The sequence below is a fragment of the Pelophylax lessonae genome (assembly GCF_965119305.1).
Source record: "Pelophylax lessonae genome assembly, chromosome: 1".
Lineage (NCBI taxonomy): Eukaryota > Metazoa > Chordata > Amphibia > Anura > Ranidae > Pelophylax > Pelophylax lessonae.
In genome coordinates this window covers 307,493,688-307,512,178 of record NC_138768.1, presented here as the reverse complement: position 1 = coordinate 307,512,178, position 18,491 = coordinate 307,493,688, and the positions used below count along the sequence as shown (strand labels likewise).

Sequence of the window (18,491 nt, the reverse complement as noted above, 5' to 3'; positions counted from 1 at the left end):
CCTTCATCAGAAAATACAAACATTTTCTAGTTGGTCCATGTGCAGGAGTAAAGCCTCATAAACACGATGAGATTATTGGATGAATTTTCATCAGTTTTGTGTTGCTAGTTACATATTGAAAGTGAAGAGGTTACTTTCATATGAAAATTCTTGTAAGACCGAATTCAACTTCAAGTGATGTCGTGTTGAATTTTTTTTGTATGTATTATTTTGTTTCTGAGCATGTGTAGTCTTGCGCTTTTATTTTTTTTTTTTTGGACAAAAACTTTACTAATCAAACAAAAATTGGACGTAAAAATGTTGTAGCCCGCAAATCCAGTTTGTCGTACAAAAATTCATAATTTGCTGTCAAAAGTACTGTACTAACGATCTAAAAATCGGCAGACCGTTCGTTGCAGAAATTTTCCTTTCTGATTTTCTTATGTGTACGGCCCCATGCTGGTTATGGATAGCCTCATGCTGGTTATGGATAGAAAGCACTAGGTCTTCCAGGTTAATTAGCTCCTCTACTTTTGTCAACCACAGCGTAACAGAAGGAGGTTGCAGGTCTCGCCATCTCAATTAAATGCAAATTTTGGCAACATTAAGGAGTTGTCGTAGGATGGATTTTTTGCAGGTTTTATTAGGCACATCTGTGACACGCAAGAGCAAGAAGGCCGGGTCGTCTTGGAGAATATATATTTGACAACCTTTTGTGATATCTTCTGACCAGAAGTATGCTAGTTTTGGACAAGACCAAACTATGTGTACCATGGTTTCCCTCTACCCCCCAGCATCTCTGACAATGATCTGTGACAGTTGGAAAATACTTATGAAGCACCATGGGCATGCGGTACCACCTGGTTAAAATGTTAAAGTTGGACTTAGAAGTCCTTCCCCCAGTGCCAACAATGAAATTACACCCTCCCTCAGTTGATACTGTTTCCTGCCCAACGTTGGAAGCAGATCATTAGGTATGTGTTGTATATCAACAACAATTAAATCCTAGGGAAACATCTCTTCTATATAAACTCATATTGGCATAAAAAATAATTCAATTGCAATAACGGACGACCATGTCAAGACGTCAGGTGCCATACTGACTCCCGAACTACAACATTCAAGAGCCTTCTGCATGTGGGCTTGTTCTTGCTAATGAACTTGGTGGTGCTTAGGATTCTCCCAAGCAACTAATTATTAAAGCAAGTCAACTATTACAAAGGCATGGGTATTGTTGAGGAAAGACTGGCACTACATTGTCTGCCTTGCCTGCTGAGAAACATGTAGGGTCTAGTCGCTGACCAGTCACCCTTCATAAAGGTTAACCGCATTGAATGGTCCCAATAACAAGGAAGTACACTGCAGAAGCATTTTTTAGGACTTGTATGAATGCCATTTTTCAGACTGACACATTTTGCTGTAATTGGACAAAGGTAAGATTCTATTTCTGCTACGAGCGAGGCACAACAATAGGTTTCCTTCGCCCAGTAGCAAATACATTTGCCTTGCTCCTCTGTCACTCACTTTTGCTGCTGACTGCAAGGAAAATACCAGGTGCATCCAAGTTTGGGGAAGCATGTGTTTCATTCCAAGTTAAAAAGTGCTGGGTAAACTATTGGCGCTATATAAATCCTGTATAATAATAATCCTAATTCCTCTTCTAATTTGACAGCATTGATGTTTAGTGATTGACCCTGCACTGTCACATTGGGGTGAGTGAGCAGATAAATTATATAAATATATTTTTAGGATATACAGGAAGCACATTCTGCAAATATAATGGGCAATAGGGCTGCTCCATGTATAAAAAATGTATACGTGTCTTTGTATGCTGTATAATACACAAAAAAAAAAATTGTAGGCTTCTAGGCTAGAGCAATTGGGGTGTTGGTTGATTACTTAAAGGGTATCTAAACCTAAACATATGTTGCAGTTTTCTAATCTTTGGATGTGATGGCTGCATTCGTTTTCCTTTTTTGTTTTACATGTAGTATATTGATATCTGTGATGCTGTTTTGATGTTACACTTTGAAAGAAGCTAGACGGCAGCAGTAGAAAGCTGGCAGAGGCAATGTTGGTACACCCCATGCTGCTCAGCACTAAACCTTTATGCTTTCAAAATTAACCACTTGCCGACCAGCCGCTGTAGTTTTACTACGGCAGGTCGGCTCTATTACGTGAAACGACGTACCTGTATGTTGCTTCGTGTAATAGACAGTGGGGGCGTGTGCGCTGATTGGCCAGAGGGGGAGCCAATGAACGGCTCTGCCTACAATCGCTCCCCATGGAGACAGAACAACGGTCTGCCTATGTAAACAAGATGAACCCAGGGATTCTGTGTTCCTACTATTTAGGAACACAGGTCTCTGTGTTCATCTATTGAATACATCCCCCACACAGTTAGAAAGCACTCCCTAGGAGCACACTTAAAGCCTTTGATTGCCCCTGGTGTTAACCCCTTCCCAGCTAGTGTCATTAGTACAGCGATCATGCATATTGCGTTGATCACCACCATTACTAGTAAAAACATTTTTTTAAAAATGACATAAATCTAGCCTCTAGTTTGTAGATACGATAACATTTGTGCAAACCAATCAATATACACTTATTGGTATTTTTTTTACCAAAAATATGTGGCAGAAAAAAAACAGCCTCTGAAGCAGCTGGGATCTCCAACGCAACCGGTTCTGCCATTTTTTACCCAGCTACTTGCTCCTGTGGTCATCCAGGTACCCATGAAACCGATTACAGATGGTGGTGATGACATCCGTTGAAAGCAATGCAGTACCTGGGACAACTATCCAATAAGTACTATTCCTATAGAGACTCTATGTAAACTAGTAATTGCTGATTACTATGTATCTATGGAACAATGTCCTCTGCCCCAAATGGGGGTGAAGACTGATGCCTGGGACTGTGATATATCTGTGTATCACCGCTGGCCACCCGCAAACCTGTAAACACAGCTGACCGTTCTTCTCTCTGGAAAGATCAGAGCGCCTGTGATCCTTTTATATAGGATCACAGGTCTCTGATCATTTCAAAAGCCCAACCCCCATACAGTTAGAAACACTCCCCTAGGCTTACATTTAACCCCTTGATCACCCATTGTTAACCCCTTCCCTGCCAGTGTCGTTATTACAGTAACAGTGCATATTCTTAGCACTGATTACTGTAGTAATGTCACTGGTCCCCCCAAAAGATAAAAAAAATGTCAGGGGTCTGATCTGTCCGCCACAATGTCGCAGTCCCGCTAAAAATCGCAGCTCGCTGCCATTACTGATTTAAAAAAAAAAACAATAAAAATGACAAATCTTTCCCGTAGTTAGTAGACGCGATAACTTTTGCGCAAACCAATCAAAATACGCTTATTGCAATTTTTATTTTTTTTTTTACCAAAAAATATGTAGCGGAAAACAATTTTTTTATAGGGAATGTTATATTGCAGAATGTGAAAAATATTGTTTTTTTTTTTTTTTTTTTTATAAAATACCACCAAAAGAAAGCTCTATTTGTGGGAAAATAAGGACATCAGTTTTATTTAGGTACAGCGTTGCAAGACCGCGCAATTGTCCGTTAAAGTAACGCAGTGCCGAATAGCAAAAGATGGCTAGGTCATTAAGGGGGCAAATCCTTCCGGTCCAGAAGTAGTTAAAGGGACAGAGGGGTAGGGGAGGGAAAAATACTTCTAGGCATTGGTTATAATGGTGGGACTATAGCAACTAAATAGATCAAGCATCATAAAAAATTCCTTGACAGATGGTATTAAAAAAATTAATGGTTATACAGAAAGAGCTAGAGCTATGCAAGTAGTTCATTTTCACAAGAGGTAGTTCCTAATCATTTTTTTCATCTCTTTATATGAAATACATGTGTGCACTTTATGGGAGACTAAAAAGAATATGTATATATAATATTTTACCAAAATATAAATTTTTAAATAGCTCAGTTTTGTTAAAAAGTAGTATTAGTAAAAATGGGTGATTACAGAGGTCAGTTTAGTGATCGAAGCATCATTTAATGGGAGTGGTATACACTCTATCTCATGGTCGATCCCTTAATTTAGCATAATTAAGCATATTCAAAGTATTAACTTTTTTAACATATTAATGGCGAGTTACCATTGAGAAGGCGTGAACCGAGGCAGGAGGCCACGCCTCTGAAATGAGTTGTCATGGCAACTGTGTAACGTCTACACTCTCTCCCCACCCTGTATCTTGCTCATGTGGGTTTATGTGTCTCGGAGCGCAGCACTGGCTGGACAAGGCGCATGCGCATTAGGATCCCCATGTCGAGCGTGGTGGTGGATAGCCTTAGATGTGCTGCCAGGATCCGGGCAGCTAGGTTGAACATCCACATCTCCCGCCTCCCTGTTGAGATCTTGAGATAGTTATAGGAGTGCGGCCACAGTGGAATCCTTATGCTGTATCTATCTTCACACTAGGGATCGTCTGATTATCGGCAAGGCTGATATATCGAGGGCCGATATGCACTTTCCCCGATTATATCTTAATCGGCCCCGGAAGTTACCGATATTTTTGTGACGTCATTCTGCCTTCTTAGGCTGTCTCCCTCGCCTTTGACAGCCTCGTCTGGAGTCAGGACTAGTTTCGCGGAAGTGTATCACAGCCATACACCTACCCTCAGCAGCCCGGTGCAAGCCATCCACCCACACCCACAGGCCCTGTACCAGCAAGCCAGCCACAAGCACTGTACCGGCGAGCCAGCCAGCCACCCACAGGCACTGTACCAGCGAGCCAGCCACACACAGGCCCTGTACCAGCCACCCACCCACAGGCCCTGTACCACCCACCCACCACAGGGTGCCAGGCAGCCAGCCAGCCACCCACCACAGGGTGCCAGGCAGCCAGCCACCCACCACAGGGTGCCAGACAGGCCCTGTACCAGCCAGCCACCCACAGGCACTGTACCGACCAGCCCCTGTGCCTGCCAGCCAGACAGCCAACCACCCACCACAGGGTGTCAGCAAGCCAGCTACCCACCACAGGGTGCCAGACAGCCAGCCACCCACCCACTACAGGATGCCAGACAGCCAGCCACCCACCACAGCATGCCAGACAGCCAGCCATCCACCCACCACAGGGTGCCAGCAAGCCAGCCACCCACCACAGGGTGCCAGACATCCACCACAGGGTGCCAGACAGCCAGCCACCCACCCACCACAGGGTGCCAGACATCCACCACAGGGTGCCAGACAGCCACCCACCACAGGGGGACAGAAAGCCACCCAGCACAGGGGGACAGCAAGCCAGCCACCCACCCACCACAGGATACCAGCCAGCCACCTACCACAGGGTGCCAGCCACCCACCACATGGTGCCAGACAGCCAGCCACCCACCACAGGGTGCCAACCAGCCAGCCATCCATCACAGGGTGCCAGACAGCCAGCCACCCACCACAGGGTGCCAGCAAGCCAGCCATTAAAAATTAAGCAAAAATTAACATGTTCAGTACCAAATTTGTGTCAAAAATTGTCTATTTTTCAAAACTTGTACAAAACTTTGTAAATGTACAAAATATCGGCTCATACCGATATGCGATGGGCAAAATATCGGTATCGGCATCGAAAAACCGATATTGGTCGATCTCTATTTCACACAATGTGAGTTTGACCATTGTAGTGTTTTAAACTTTATCATATTAAAGCCGAGTTACACTAGGGTAGCTTTGTGCTCTCTTATTTTGTGTTTCTTGCTATCTCAGTGCTGGTGTCAGTTTTCTCTATCCCAGTGTTGGTGTCAGTGCTCTTCTCTATCTCAATGTTGGTGTCAGTTCTCTCTATCTCAATGTTTGTGTCAGTGCTTTCTATCTCAATGTTGGTGTCAGTGCTCTCTATCTCAATGTTGGTGTCAGTGCTCTCTATCTCAGTGCTGGTGCCAGTGCTCTCTATCCCAGTGCTGGTGCCAGTGCTCTCTATCTCAATGTTGGTGTCAGTGCTCTCTATCTGGGTACTGGTGTCAGTTCTCTCTGTCTCTGTACTGGTGTCAGTTCTCTCTATCTCGGTACTGGTGTCAGTTCTCTCTATCTCGGTGCTGGTGTCAGTTCTCTCTGTCTCTGTACTGGTGTCAGTTCTCTCTGTCTCGGTGCTGGTGTCAGTTCTCTCTGTCTCGGTGCTGGTGTCAGTTCTCTCTGTCTCGGTGCTGGTGTCAGTTCTCTCTCTCTGTACTGGTGTCAGTTCTCTCTATCTCGGTGCTGGTGTCAGTTCTCTCTGTCTCTGTACTGGTGTCAGTTCTCTCTGTCTCGGTGCTGGTGTCAGTTCTCTCTATCTCGGTGCTGGTGTCAGTTCTCTCTATCTCGGTACTGGTTTTCTCTATCTTATTGTTGCGCTCATTGCTGACCTCTCTCTCTCAGTGCTTTACTCATAGTGCTCTTTGACCTCAGACTCGTAGAAGAGAAGGGGCCGTGCGAGTTTTACCACATAGGGGGTCTCGTTAACCCAGTTGGCCAGCAGCATTTCCCCCTGGGACTCCCTGTAGGGGAAGAGCTCCTGGCGGGAGATAGCAGTGGAGAAGCCAATCAGCAGGCAGTGCCAGCGCAAGATGCAGAACGCCCCGCTCACCTTGGCTGGGACCTCCCAAAACCAGCAGTAGGGCCCTGCGTAGGCAGGGATGAGGGCAGGGCAGAGGGAGGGGTCAGGGGCTGTCAAAGGTGGGCACACGGAGACACTGGCATAGGACTGAGCTGTTCTGATTGTTTGTGGCATTGATAATCAGGAGGAAGGCACAAGGCTAGTGGATGAGGGAGGCTGGAAGAGGGGAGATAGGGGGCTGGCTCTCCCTCATGATGGTGGTAGCCAGCTGCAGAAGGGTGTTGTGGCACAGTAGCTCCCTCTCTCCCCGCAGCTTCAGCCCTGATCCCCGCCCCCCCCACCTGGATTGACAGCCCCAGAGAGGGGCAAGCCAAGAGAGCCCTCTCCTACCTACCCCTTCTATCCTCCTATGGAATCCATCGGCTCTATGCTGCCCTGGTGAGGCCTCCTCCCCGAGACCCTCTTCACCATTGCTTATCAGACAGACTGCCTGCCTCCCCCGGGTGTGCTGGGAGTGCTCTGCGGAGCACTCCAGTGGGGAGTGACCGGGGGCGATCAGTGGCTCTGGTGCAGTGGTAATATTTAATTCCTGTTATTATTTTGCTTCGGCTGCTGGAAGGGGGTCTCCTCCCCCAGAAAACATAGCACTTGCCCCGCCTCCTCCTTCAGACACACAGCCGTAGCCATGTTCTCTCTCTCCACTACCTGCTCATGGAGCTCACAGCATTAACCCTCCGCAGTGACATTGTTGTCAACCACAGTCTTGAATCCCAAAAGGCGGTTCTTCAATTAGGCAAATTAGTTGGCTGCGAGGCCCCAGTGAGCGTGAGGCCTTAGGTGACTGCGTAATTTGCCTAATTAAAGAGCTGCCTCTGATAATAGGAGCAGTTAGGTGGAATTTATTTTTAAAATGTCCTGTGATGTGGGATGTACATGTGAATTTTATATATTTTTCTACATTAAAGGTGATTTTTATATGCAGATGGTAGTAGCCGCACACTTACCACCCTCAAAGAGGCATGTATAGAGTAAATAGTTTAAAGAATATTTTGAAGTATATGGGTGGGGTTGAGCTTGCATCCATTTTTGGAGCGAAAGTGTGTTTAAAATATATAATTATATTTGGTGGAATAGCCCCCCCCCCCCCCATAAAGTCACAAGAAACAGGGCTGATACCTTGTAGGACATTAGGGCTTGGGTTTTTTCTTTTTTTTTTTTTTTGCAGAATACATTTTGGCCTAAATTAATTTTAAAAAAAAAATAGATTTTTTTATTGGGTATGTTTTAGCAGAAAGTAAAACATAGTTGTTTTTTTTTTTCAGAATTGTTGCTTATTTTTTTGTTTATAGCGCATAAATTAAAAAAACGCAGAGGTGATCAAATACCACTAAAAGAAAGCGGTATTTGTGGGGAAAAAAAGGACATAAATTTTGTTTGTGCACAATGTTGCACGACCGCGCAATTGTCAATTAAAGCAACGCAGTGCTGTATCGCAAAAAATGGCATGGTTGGGAAGGGGGTAAATCCTTCCGGAGCTGAAGTGGTTAACAGAACAAAACTAGTTCAGACGCTTTCTCCCTGGTTTGCAATAACATACTGTATACACTTTTGCAGTATATGTCATTTCATTTCCCTCCACAATGAGTGATTGTAGCGCTGTTTTAACTTGCCTCTATTTGCTGCACACGCTCTTCCCTAGCATTATATACTGTATGGTGCCTGACGTGGAGACTGTCTTCCCCAGCGCTGTACACTCTATGGTGCAGTGTTGGGGGTCATAGGTTGTACATCCGGGCGGAGTAGTCTTTGCGGACGGAAGTAGAGGAGAACTGCTGGAGTTCATTGAATATTTACGTTGGAAGGTCCGCGGTGATGTAAGTACACTGTTGGCTGAGATGAGGGAGCCTTGTATTCTGGAGACACATGCGCCAAGTTAAGATTACACAACGCTGTCCTTAGGCAGTAAGAAGCTAAGAGGGCGCCTGACCCAACTCTCTGTGACAGGGAATGACAATACTCAGTGCAGCGGAGATGTCTATGTTATCATACAGCTGCTGTGCCACTACTGCTCCCAGCATGCCATTGTACCAATGAGGATGAACACCTCGGCCTGCATTGTAATTTAGGATTAATATGGCGATAGAACTCACAGTGGGTTATGTGGAATTGTATTAGAACTGATCCCTACATACACAACATCCCAACCTGCAAAAACTCATAAAAGCTAAATCCGTGCCCTCCCCCCACCAATTTAACAAAACTAGAGGATGATGAAATGGAATCAGTATACGGAGGTTTACTTCTTCTGAGAGATATTAAAGGAACACTCTAATCGCCACGACTACTTCAGTGATTTGAAGTGGTCATAGTGGTAGGAGTCAGAAACACTGCACATTCTGGGATATTTACACTTTACTGCGTGCTGGTGGTTACTGCTGGCTGGTACTGCTGGTGGTTACAGGTGGCTGGTACTGCTGGTGGTTACTGCTGGCTGGTACTGCTGGTGGTTACTGCTGGCTGGTACTGCTGGTGGTTACAGGTGGCTGGTACTGCTGGTGGTTACAGGTGGCTGGTACTGCTGGTGATTACTGCTGGTGGTTACAGGTGGCTGGTACTGCTGGTGGTTACAGGTGGCTGGTACTGCTGGTGGTTACAGGTGGCTGATACTCCTGGTGGGTACTGCTGGCTGGTACTGTGCTGGCTTGTACTGCTGTGGCTACTGCTGATGGTAAATGCTGGCTGATACTCCTGGCGGGTACTGCTGGTGGGTACCACTTGCTTGTACTTTGCTGGCTTGTACTGCAGGCGGGAAATGCTGGCTGATACTCCTGGTGGGTACTGCTGTGGGTAGTACTCACTGCTGGCTGGTACTGGCGGGAAATGCTGGCTTGATACGCATGATGACATCAACAGAGTGAAAGTGTGAGGAGCGGCGCTGTAGGAAGCATACTGCAGAGCCGATGCTTCCTCTCTCGGTCAGTCCTGACAGTCTGAGTCACAGGCGGAGTGATGCCCAATGCACCCTGCCTGTGAGGAGACTGCATTTGATATCACTGCGCCTGTGACTAAGACTGTCAGCACTGAGTCAGAACTAATCAGGAAGCATCGGCTCCGTTCTGACAGCCAGGATATAGCGCGCCACTTGTGGGTGTCAGGGGGCCGCATGCAGGAGACTATCGCACCTGGCAGGAGACTTGGGATGTCTGACAACAGTGAAGAGTTAATGTTTCCTTGCAGTACTACAGTAATGTCTTGATAATCATAAACTTTTTATGCCCTGAAAGCTTTTTTTTGGGGGGATTTTAATTGTGCTTTTAAGGCCTCGTACACATGAGCGTTGACTTGTTGCTGTGTCTTTAAAGAAGATGTCCACCCTAACACTAAAATCGCTACATGTACAGGCATGCACGTTCTAAGATTAACCTATCTAGCCCTATAAAGAAGAAATCGCTATAATACCTTTTCTGAAGCCGGTTTGATCCCATGATGAGCTGTCAGCAGCGGCTTTACTATGGAGGCAGTTGCAGAGGAGGCATCTGACAACGGAAGCCCCATAGTAAGTCTATGGGTGATGTCAATTCCCATTCATTTCCCATTGTCCTGGTGCTCCCAAGGCCTTCAAAAGCGCGATAGTTTGTCAGAAAAATATATGTGTAATTTGTTCCTAGAGTGCCTGGAGGTGCTCCCTGGATGTTGGACCTCTGTATGTGGTCAGGCTGTGTAAAAGTCGCACACATGTGGCATCGCCATAATCAGCAGGAGTAGCAGAATGGATTTTGGGGTGTAGTTGCAAGTATGGCTATACATTGTGTGAGAAATAACTTCGTAATATGACAATTTTGTGAATAAAAAAAAAAAAACAATCTTCGTTCTGCAAAGAATTGTGGGAAAAATCACAGCTTCAAAAAACTCACAATGCCTCTTACTAAATACCTTGGAATGTCTACTTTCCAAAAAAAGGGGTCATTTGGGGGGTATTTGTACTTTCCTGGCTTGTTAGGGTCTCAAGAAATGAGATAGGCCTTCTGTACATCAGGTGTGATCAATTTTCAATGATTGGCACCATAGCTTGTAGACTCAATAACCTTCACAAACACCAAATAATATATACTTTATTATTATTTTTTTTTTACCAAAGTTATGTAGCAGTATAACTTTCAGCCAAAACGTATTAAGCAAAATACTAAATTTGCTAAATATTAAAACCCAAACAAAGAAAAATGCATTTTCTTACAATATTTTCGGACTTTTTCATTTATAGCACAAAAAATAAAAAAAACAGTGATGACTAAATACCATCAAAAGTAAACTCTGTATGAAAAAAAGGACGGAAATTCCATATGGGTACAGTGTTGCATGACTGAGTAATTGTCATTCAAAATGTGAGAGCACTGAAAGCTGAAAATTAGTCTGGTTAGGAAAGGGGTTTAAGTGGTTAAGCCTTAGCGCTGTAATACGTTTGTTACAATCACAATCAGTCTATCAAGGAGAAGCAAGTTGAAGTTCACTTAAAGCGGAGTTTCGACCACTTTGCCTCATCCAGTTCTGTTTTTTATTTAAAGGGCATTGGCACTTTTTTTTTTTTCCTGGGAGAAGAGTGTCATCAATCCCAGGTTCTTTTCAAACAGGAAATTAAATTCTAAATGCTGCAGGGGTAAAAGTAACACACATACAAACGCGCACGCATGCACACACGAACAGACACATTTACACACACACACACACACGTATATATGCAAGCATAAAGACCCAGACCTGTGTACACACATAACAGACACGTGTACATACACAAGTACACACAAGTACACACATAACAGACACACACACACACACATATGCACATGTAGACCCATACACACACAGAGACACATTTATAAAGCTCTTGAAAACATTCCAGCACAGTACCTTTCTCATTCAGCTGGGTACTGCACTGTAGGGGGAAGCGGAGAGCAAAGTACACTCCCCCTCTCTTTACATTCACTTTTGAAGCTTACGAAGCTGACTCACAGTGCCGATGTATAGTTCGGCAGGGGATCGGGAGATGGGCTCATCTTACAGCCCTTCTCTCCCATGATCCCATGGCACACCCGAGGACCTCTAGCGGCACCCCAGAGTGCCGCGGCACACTGGTTGAGAGAGGCTGATTTAGAAGATAGTTAAATGTTAAAGCATGACCAGTGACTATTCCAGGGGTTCATTTATTTAAAAAAAAAAAAACTGCCGGAACTCCGCTTTGATGGAAATGTAACTCTTTAAGCACTGAGACATCTATAGAGGATGCTATTAAGTATACCTGAGTCTTTATTAAAATTAAAATATATCTTTCTATCAAATATACGCAAATGACAAACAATTTATTTTATGTCCTTAACAGCCATTTTACACAAGAACAATGTCCTCCGATAGTAAGAAGAGAAAGCCAAAAGTTATTAGGGGGGAAGAAGGAAAACGGAGCCGTCATGAAGAGCAGGTAACAGAGAATATTTTTACATTTGTAAATAAACTTTTTACTTTCACAGTACATTGTGAGTGCGATAAATATGAGGAAGCACAAATAGCTTGTAGAATCCTCAATGGTAACTGTTGGGTTTTATACGTTGAATTTAAGTGGTCATTTTTTTTTCCCTTAATAAAGGAGGGGCGATACTATAGTGAAGAGGCTGAGGTGGACTTGCGTGACCCGAAAAAGGACTACCAGCTATACAAGGAAACTTGTGAAGAACTACATAGACTTATGGCTGAAATTCAGGACCTTAAAAGCAAGGGCAGCAAAGAGGCAGTGAGTGTTTTGCTCCAGCATTGGGCGTTTGTGTTATGGATTGCAGCAGTTTCTTAAGCCAAGTACTCATGAATCACAGATGTACATGCAGCTCTTGTGCAAAACTACTGGTACCTAGGATTATCCTATTCACACAAGTGAACAATAAGTGTAGTGCTATCCCAAACCACTGTTGCCAGGCCAGTTTTTGTGGGTTTTTATTTTTTTGAACACATTTAAAAAAAATAAATACATTTTAGGCCTAAAGAATATTTTAAACCCCCAAAATATGATATATACTTTTTTACTAATAAAGCAGACCTGGAGAATGAAATGGTTTTAGTTCCGATAATATATATATATATATATATATATATATATATATATATATATATTTTTTTTTGGTCATACAATATTTGCGCAAATTTTCAGTAAAAAATACACTAACTTTTATTTAAGGGCAAACAAACAAGATACATCTCCCAATTTTTTATTTTTTTTTGGTAAATTTATAAAGGATGAGGTTGAGTAAATAGATACCCAACAAGTTCAAGCTTTAATATAGCGCATACATGTAAAAAGAAACCAGACTTTCCATGGGTAACACCTTAAAGACTCAAAAGGTCATCGGTTTAGAGTTTACCTGTGAATGTGGGCAGACAGCGGTGACTGACAGTCACTGAGAACTGATTGATCAGTGGTGCTTGACCCCTCGGTTCTACAGTCTTAGAGCCAGCGGGGGACAGATGCAGCATTGGACTAGGTAAGTATGATTTCTAAAAAAAAAAAAAAAAAACACAGCTAGCTAGATATATTTCCACTGATTTTTTTTTTTTGGGAAAAAAAAACTGAGGAGGAAAAAAGCCTCCATTACTTTTGAAATGAACCCCCCCCCCCCCCCTTTAGGCTGCAAAGGCAGTCCGATGCGTGTGTAAACAAATCTTTGCCGCATGGTAAAACCGATCCCTCATGATGCGTTCAGCAGGCAGTAGGGGTGCCTTCAAGTAAAAGGGGCTGTGCCACAACTGCTAGCCAAACGTTAGGTCTTTTTATGGTTAAATATTTAGACGTGCTGACAGGTTAACTTTAAGGTTATTAATAGTTTTGAGTTTTATTTTAGATTTATTTATAGCATTTTTAAAGGAGTCTAGAGGATAGTAAACAATAGGAATAATCACATCAAAAATAGTAGAACCTTCTACTTTGCATTTCTTCAAAAAGATAAAGCATATGTTTTAAATACGCTTTAACCACTTCCCCCAAATGTACGTACCCGTACGTCCTTGGGTTCCAATGGTTATACCGGGATGATGTCTGCATCTAATTAGCCACTCAATTACTTCTGCGGGTGGTGGAAGGGGGCCCAACCCCCCTCCTGCCACCACCTCTCCTCCTGGGCTCTCCGGCCCCATCGCGGAGGCTGGGAGCAGTGCAGCTGATGACAATGGCTGCCTGGTACAGAGAGAGAGGAACTGACGTCGTTCCCCTCTCTCTGGAAACTGGGAGCGACAGGTATTTGTCACTTCCGGTTCCGCCCCTTTGTTTACCTGTCCATTAGCGGCCAGGAAAGCAGCCGATCAGACCGATCTCTAATAGACCTCAAATCTCTCCATAAAGAGGACCTGTCACATGGGATGTTGTTCATCACTTGTGATGGCAATAAAGTTTGTAAAAGTTTGCAAAATAATAATAATTTTGTATGAAATAAAAAATGTAAAGCGCCTCCGTCCCACCGTGCTTACAAGCAAATGCAAACACATAAGTTACTCCTGTGCGCATAAGCAAACGGTGATTGCACCACACGTGAGGTATTGCCGCGAATGTCAGAGTGAGAGAAATAATTCTACCACCAGACATCCTGTGCCACTCTAAACTGGTAATCTATAAAGGCGTTCAAAAGCGTCGCCTATGGAGAATTTTAAGCACCGTAGTTTGCCGCCATTCCACTGGCAGACACTATTTTAACCACTTGCCGACTGCCGCACGACTATTTACTGCGGCAGTCAGCCCCCTACAGGCAAAGCGACGTAGACCTACGTTGCTCACCCACGAGCCTGTAGGGGGCGAGCGCACGCCACCGGCGGCGCGTTCCCTGCTGAGCTAGAACGTGTGACCAGCGGCTCCGATGGCCGCCGGCCACTTGCAATCTCCCGCAGGAGAGGGAGAAAGACAAACGGCTGATGTAAACACAGCCGTCTGTCATTCTCACTGAAGTAGGCACAGAGGCTATGCGATCCTGCTATATAGGATAGCATGTCTCTGTGGTAACTCACTAGCCACGCCCCCTAACAGTTAGAATCACGCGCCTAGGGACACGCTTAACCCCTTGAACACCAAATAAAGTTAACCCCTTCCCTGCCAGTGTCATTTTTACAGTAACAGTGCATATTTATAGCACTGATTACTGTAGTAATGTCTGGTACCCCCAAAAGTGTCAAAAAATGTGAGTCAGGGGTCCGATCTGTCCGCCGCAATGTCACAGTCCCGCAAAAAAAAAAACGGATCGCCGCCATTACTAGTTAAAAAAAAAAAAAAAAACAATAAAAATGACACAAATCTTTCCCGTAGTTAGTAAACGCAATAACTTTTGCGCAAACCAATCAAAATACGCTTATTGCGTTTTTTTGTTTTTTTTTACCAAAAATATGTAGTAGAAAATAAATTGGCCTATAATGTTAAAAAATATTGATTTTTACTTTTTTTTTTTTTTGAGAATTTCATATAAAAAAAATGTGAAAAATATTGTTATTTTTTTCAAAATTGTCGCTCCTTTTTTTTTGTTTATAGTGCAAAAAATAAAAACCGCAAATACCACCAAAAGAAAGCTCTGTTTGTGGGAAAAAAATTTCATTTGGGTTCAGCGTCGCACGACCGCGCAATTGTCCGTTAGTCACGCAGTGCCGAATCGCAAAATAGGGCCTGGTCATTGAGCAGCCTAATCCTCCGGGGCTTAAGTGGTTAAAGGGTGACACGTTGGGTATCTTTTTACTTGGTGTAACATCATTTTTCACATTATACAAAAAAATTTGACTAACTTTACTGTTTTTTAATTTTTTTTTCAGGAATGTGGGTTTTTTTCCCAAAAAATTGGGGTTGAAAAACCGCTGTGCAATCACCGTGTGACCCAGAGAAATTGCAACACACACCATTTTATTTTATAGAGTCTCTACTATATATATATATATATATATATATATATATATATATATATATATATAACCTTTGGGGGTTCTAAGTAATTTTCTAACAAAAAAAAAGGATTTTTACATGTAGGAGCGAAGTGTCAGAATAGGCTTGGGAAGAGAAGAGGAGGTGGTTAAAGGAGCCTATATCAAGAGAGAACTGACAAGTCTTAAGTATATTTGGCTAAGTCTTAGCTGTTTGTATAGCTAATCCAGAAGACCTTGTTTAATTTTGTCATTAATATTTGAAACTTTGAAAATCCTATATATTTTTTAATATTTTATGTAAATATCAAATATTGCATATTAAAATGATGTAGCCTTCTAGCATGTGGCAATCTGGTCTGCTTAGATAATACCTATTAGTTGTTGTGAATACAGTTGTGCTCATAAGTTTACATACCCTGGCAGAATTTATGATTTCTTGGCCATTTTTCTGAGACTATGAATGATAACACAAAAACTTTTCTTTCACTCATGGTTAGTGTTTGGCTGAAGCCATTTATTATCAATCAGCTGTGTTTACTCTTTTTAAATCATATTGACAACAGAAACTACACAAATGACCCTGATCAAAAGTTTACATACCCTGGTGATTTTGGTCTGATAACATGCACACAAGTTGACGCAAAGGGGTTTGAATGGCTATTAAAGGTAACCATCCTCATCTGTGATCTGTTTGCTTGTAATTAGTGTGTGTGTGTGTATAAAAGGTCAATGAGTTTCTGGACTCCTGACAGACCCTTGCATCTTTTATCCAGTGCTGCACTGACGTTTCTGGATTCTGAGTCGTGGGGAAAGCAAAAGAATTGTCAAAGGATCTGCGGGAAAAGGTAGTAACTGTATAAAACAGGAAAGGGTTATAAAAAGATATCCAAGAAGTTGAGAATGCCAATCAGCAGTGTTCAAATTCTAATCAGGAAATGGAAAATAAGGGGTTCTGTTGAAACCAAACCACGGTCAGGAAGACCAACTAAAATTTCAGCCATGACTGCCAGGAAAATTGTTTGGGATGCAAAGAAAACCACAATTCACTTCAGGTGAAATACAGAACTTGAAGAAAGAAGTGCTGCATGGTCAAGTTGCCAGAAGAAAGCCATTACTACGCAAATGCCACAAAGTATCCCAATTACAATACGCCAAACAGCACAGAGACAAGCCTCAAACCCTCTGGCACAAAGTCATTTGGAGTGATGAGACCAAAATTGAGCTTTTTGGCCACAACTATAAACGCTACATTTGGAGAGGAGTCAACAAGGCCTATGATGAAAGGTGTACCATTCCTACTGTGAAACACAGGTGGATCACTGATGTTTTGGGGATGTGTGAGCTACAAAGCCACAGGAAATTTGGGCAGAATTGATGGCAAGATGAATGCAGTATGTTATCAGAAAATACTGGAGGAAAATTTGCATTCATTAGCCCGGAAGCTGCGCATGGGACATACTTGGACATTCCAACATGACAATGATCCTAAACACAAGGCCACGTTGACCTGTCATTGGCTACAGCAGAATAAAGTGAAGATTCTGGAGTGGCCATCTCAGTCTCCTGACCTCAATATAATTGAGCCACTCTGGGGAGATTTCAAATGTGCCCTTCATGCAAGACAGCCCAAGAATTTACAGGAACTGGAGGCTTTTTGCCAGGAAGAATAGGCAGCTTTACCATCTAAGAAGAGAGAGCCTCATCCACAAATGTCACAAAAGACTTCAAGCTGTTATTGATGTTAAAGGGGGCAATAGACAGTAGGCCTGCACGATATTGGAAAAAAAATATATTGCAATATTTTTTTCAACGATATATATTGCGATATTGAGAATGGATGGAAATCATGAAGTATTGCAGCAGGGCATGCAGGCAGCAGCACAGCCTTCTGATTGTAATTGCAGATACAGGGCAGGCCAGGGTTAATAATGGTATACTGATACTCACTCAGTGACAGTTAGTGTGGCTGGCAGGTGTAATGTGCAATGTAAACTTCTGTGGCATCCTTTGCCAGATTTGCAGATGCAAAATCTCTGCACTGCCATTGATCACCATCTGCCCACCTACTTCCTCTCTATGTGACATCCCCATAGACTTTCCTGGTGTCGGGTACCTCCGTTCTAAGAACGGAGGACCAGACGTGTTTGGGGGGGGGGGGGGAGCAGAGGATAAACAGTGGGCAGGGTTGCAATTTAGCAGCTGTGTATTTGATGTATGATGTAGCTGAGGGAAGTGGAACTCATTACACTAGCCACTCCCAACACTGTAATTTAAAACTATATAGTAATCCTCCAAACTGCAACCCCAGCCAAACTTTTTTTATTTTGTAGGATTTGGGTAGAGTATGGAAAGATTGAAATCCTCTGTTGCGCTTTGAAATGGTTTGTCCCAATTGTGGAGATTTTCTCACACTTTTTGTCCAAGTGACCACCAAGCCAATAAAGTGTTTCCAAAAATAAAATGTAAATAAGTTACCTCTAATGCTTGGTATCCTTTTGCCTACAGTGCTGTTCTGTACTGTACCAAGGAATTTCATTCATGCAGGATATTTCTCACAATTCTTTTCTCCCAGTGGTGGTAGGAGGACGAGGCGCCGGTAAAAGAAAACAGCTGCATACAGTGATTCACTCCACTTCCATGCAGTGCACCCCACACGTTCAGTCTCAGCCCTGCAGCTATTTTTCTCAACGGCACAGCCAACCAATCATGCCGTGAGTAGTGGCACAGCGAACCAATCTGGTGTGCAGGCACGTGTGATTGGTTAGCTGTGCAGCTGATCTGCGCCGTGCTTCCAGTGGGATGACAGTATGAATGGAGAATGAAAGGAAGGCAGTAGTTGCCCCCATTGTGTCCAGTGTCTGCAGATCAATGGGAGGCTCCAGCCACCCAGCAAGCTGCTCTTCTCAATGGAACACCCTCCATGCACCCCGCACTGAGTATTAGCAGTCTCCCCACATAGCTGTCACGCCCATAAGCTGGTTGAGTGTCTCCCCAGCATCCCCTGCAGTGTGTACTGTCCGTGTTCTCCAGCAC

General features: G+C 43.5%; 1 protein-coding gene across 2 annotated transcripts in view; it reads left to right on the top strand.

Annotated features, from left to right (window-relative positions):
- The first annotated feature begins 8,312 nt into the window (after positions 1-8,312).
- THOC5 (THO complex subunit 5) overlaps positions 8,313-18,491 on the top strand; it is a 38,487-nt gene continuing 28,308 nt past the window's right edge. For both annotated transcript variants that reach the window (XM_082245349.1, XM_082245348.1), the window contains exons 1-3: positions 8,313-8,404; positions 11,905-12,000; positions 12,166-12,309. In XM_082245349.1, the coding sequence (XP_082101475.1) occupies positions 11,923-12,000; positions 12,166-12,309 (222 nt within the window). In that variant the 5' untranslated portion in view covers positions 8,313-8,404; positions 11,905-11,922. The remainder of the gene's footprint in view (positions 8,405-11,904; positions 12,001-12,165; positions 12,310-18,491) is intronic.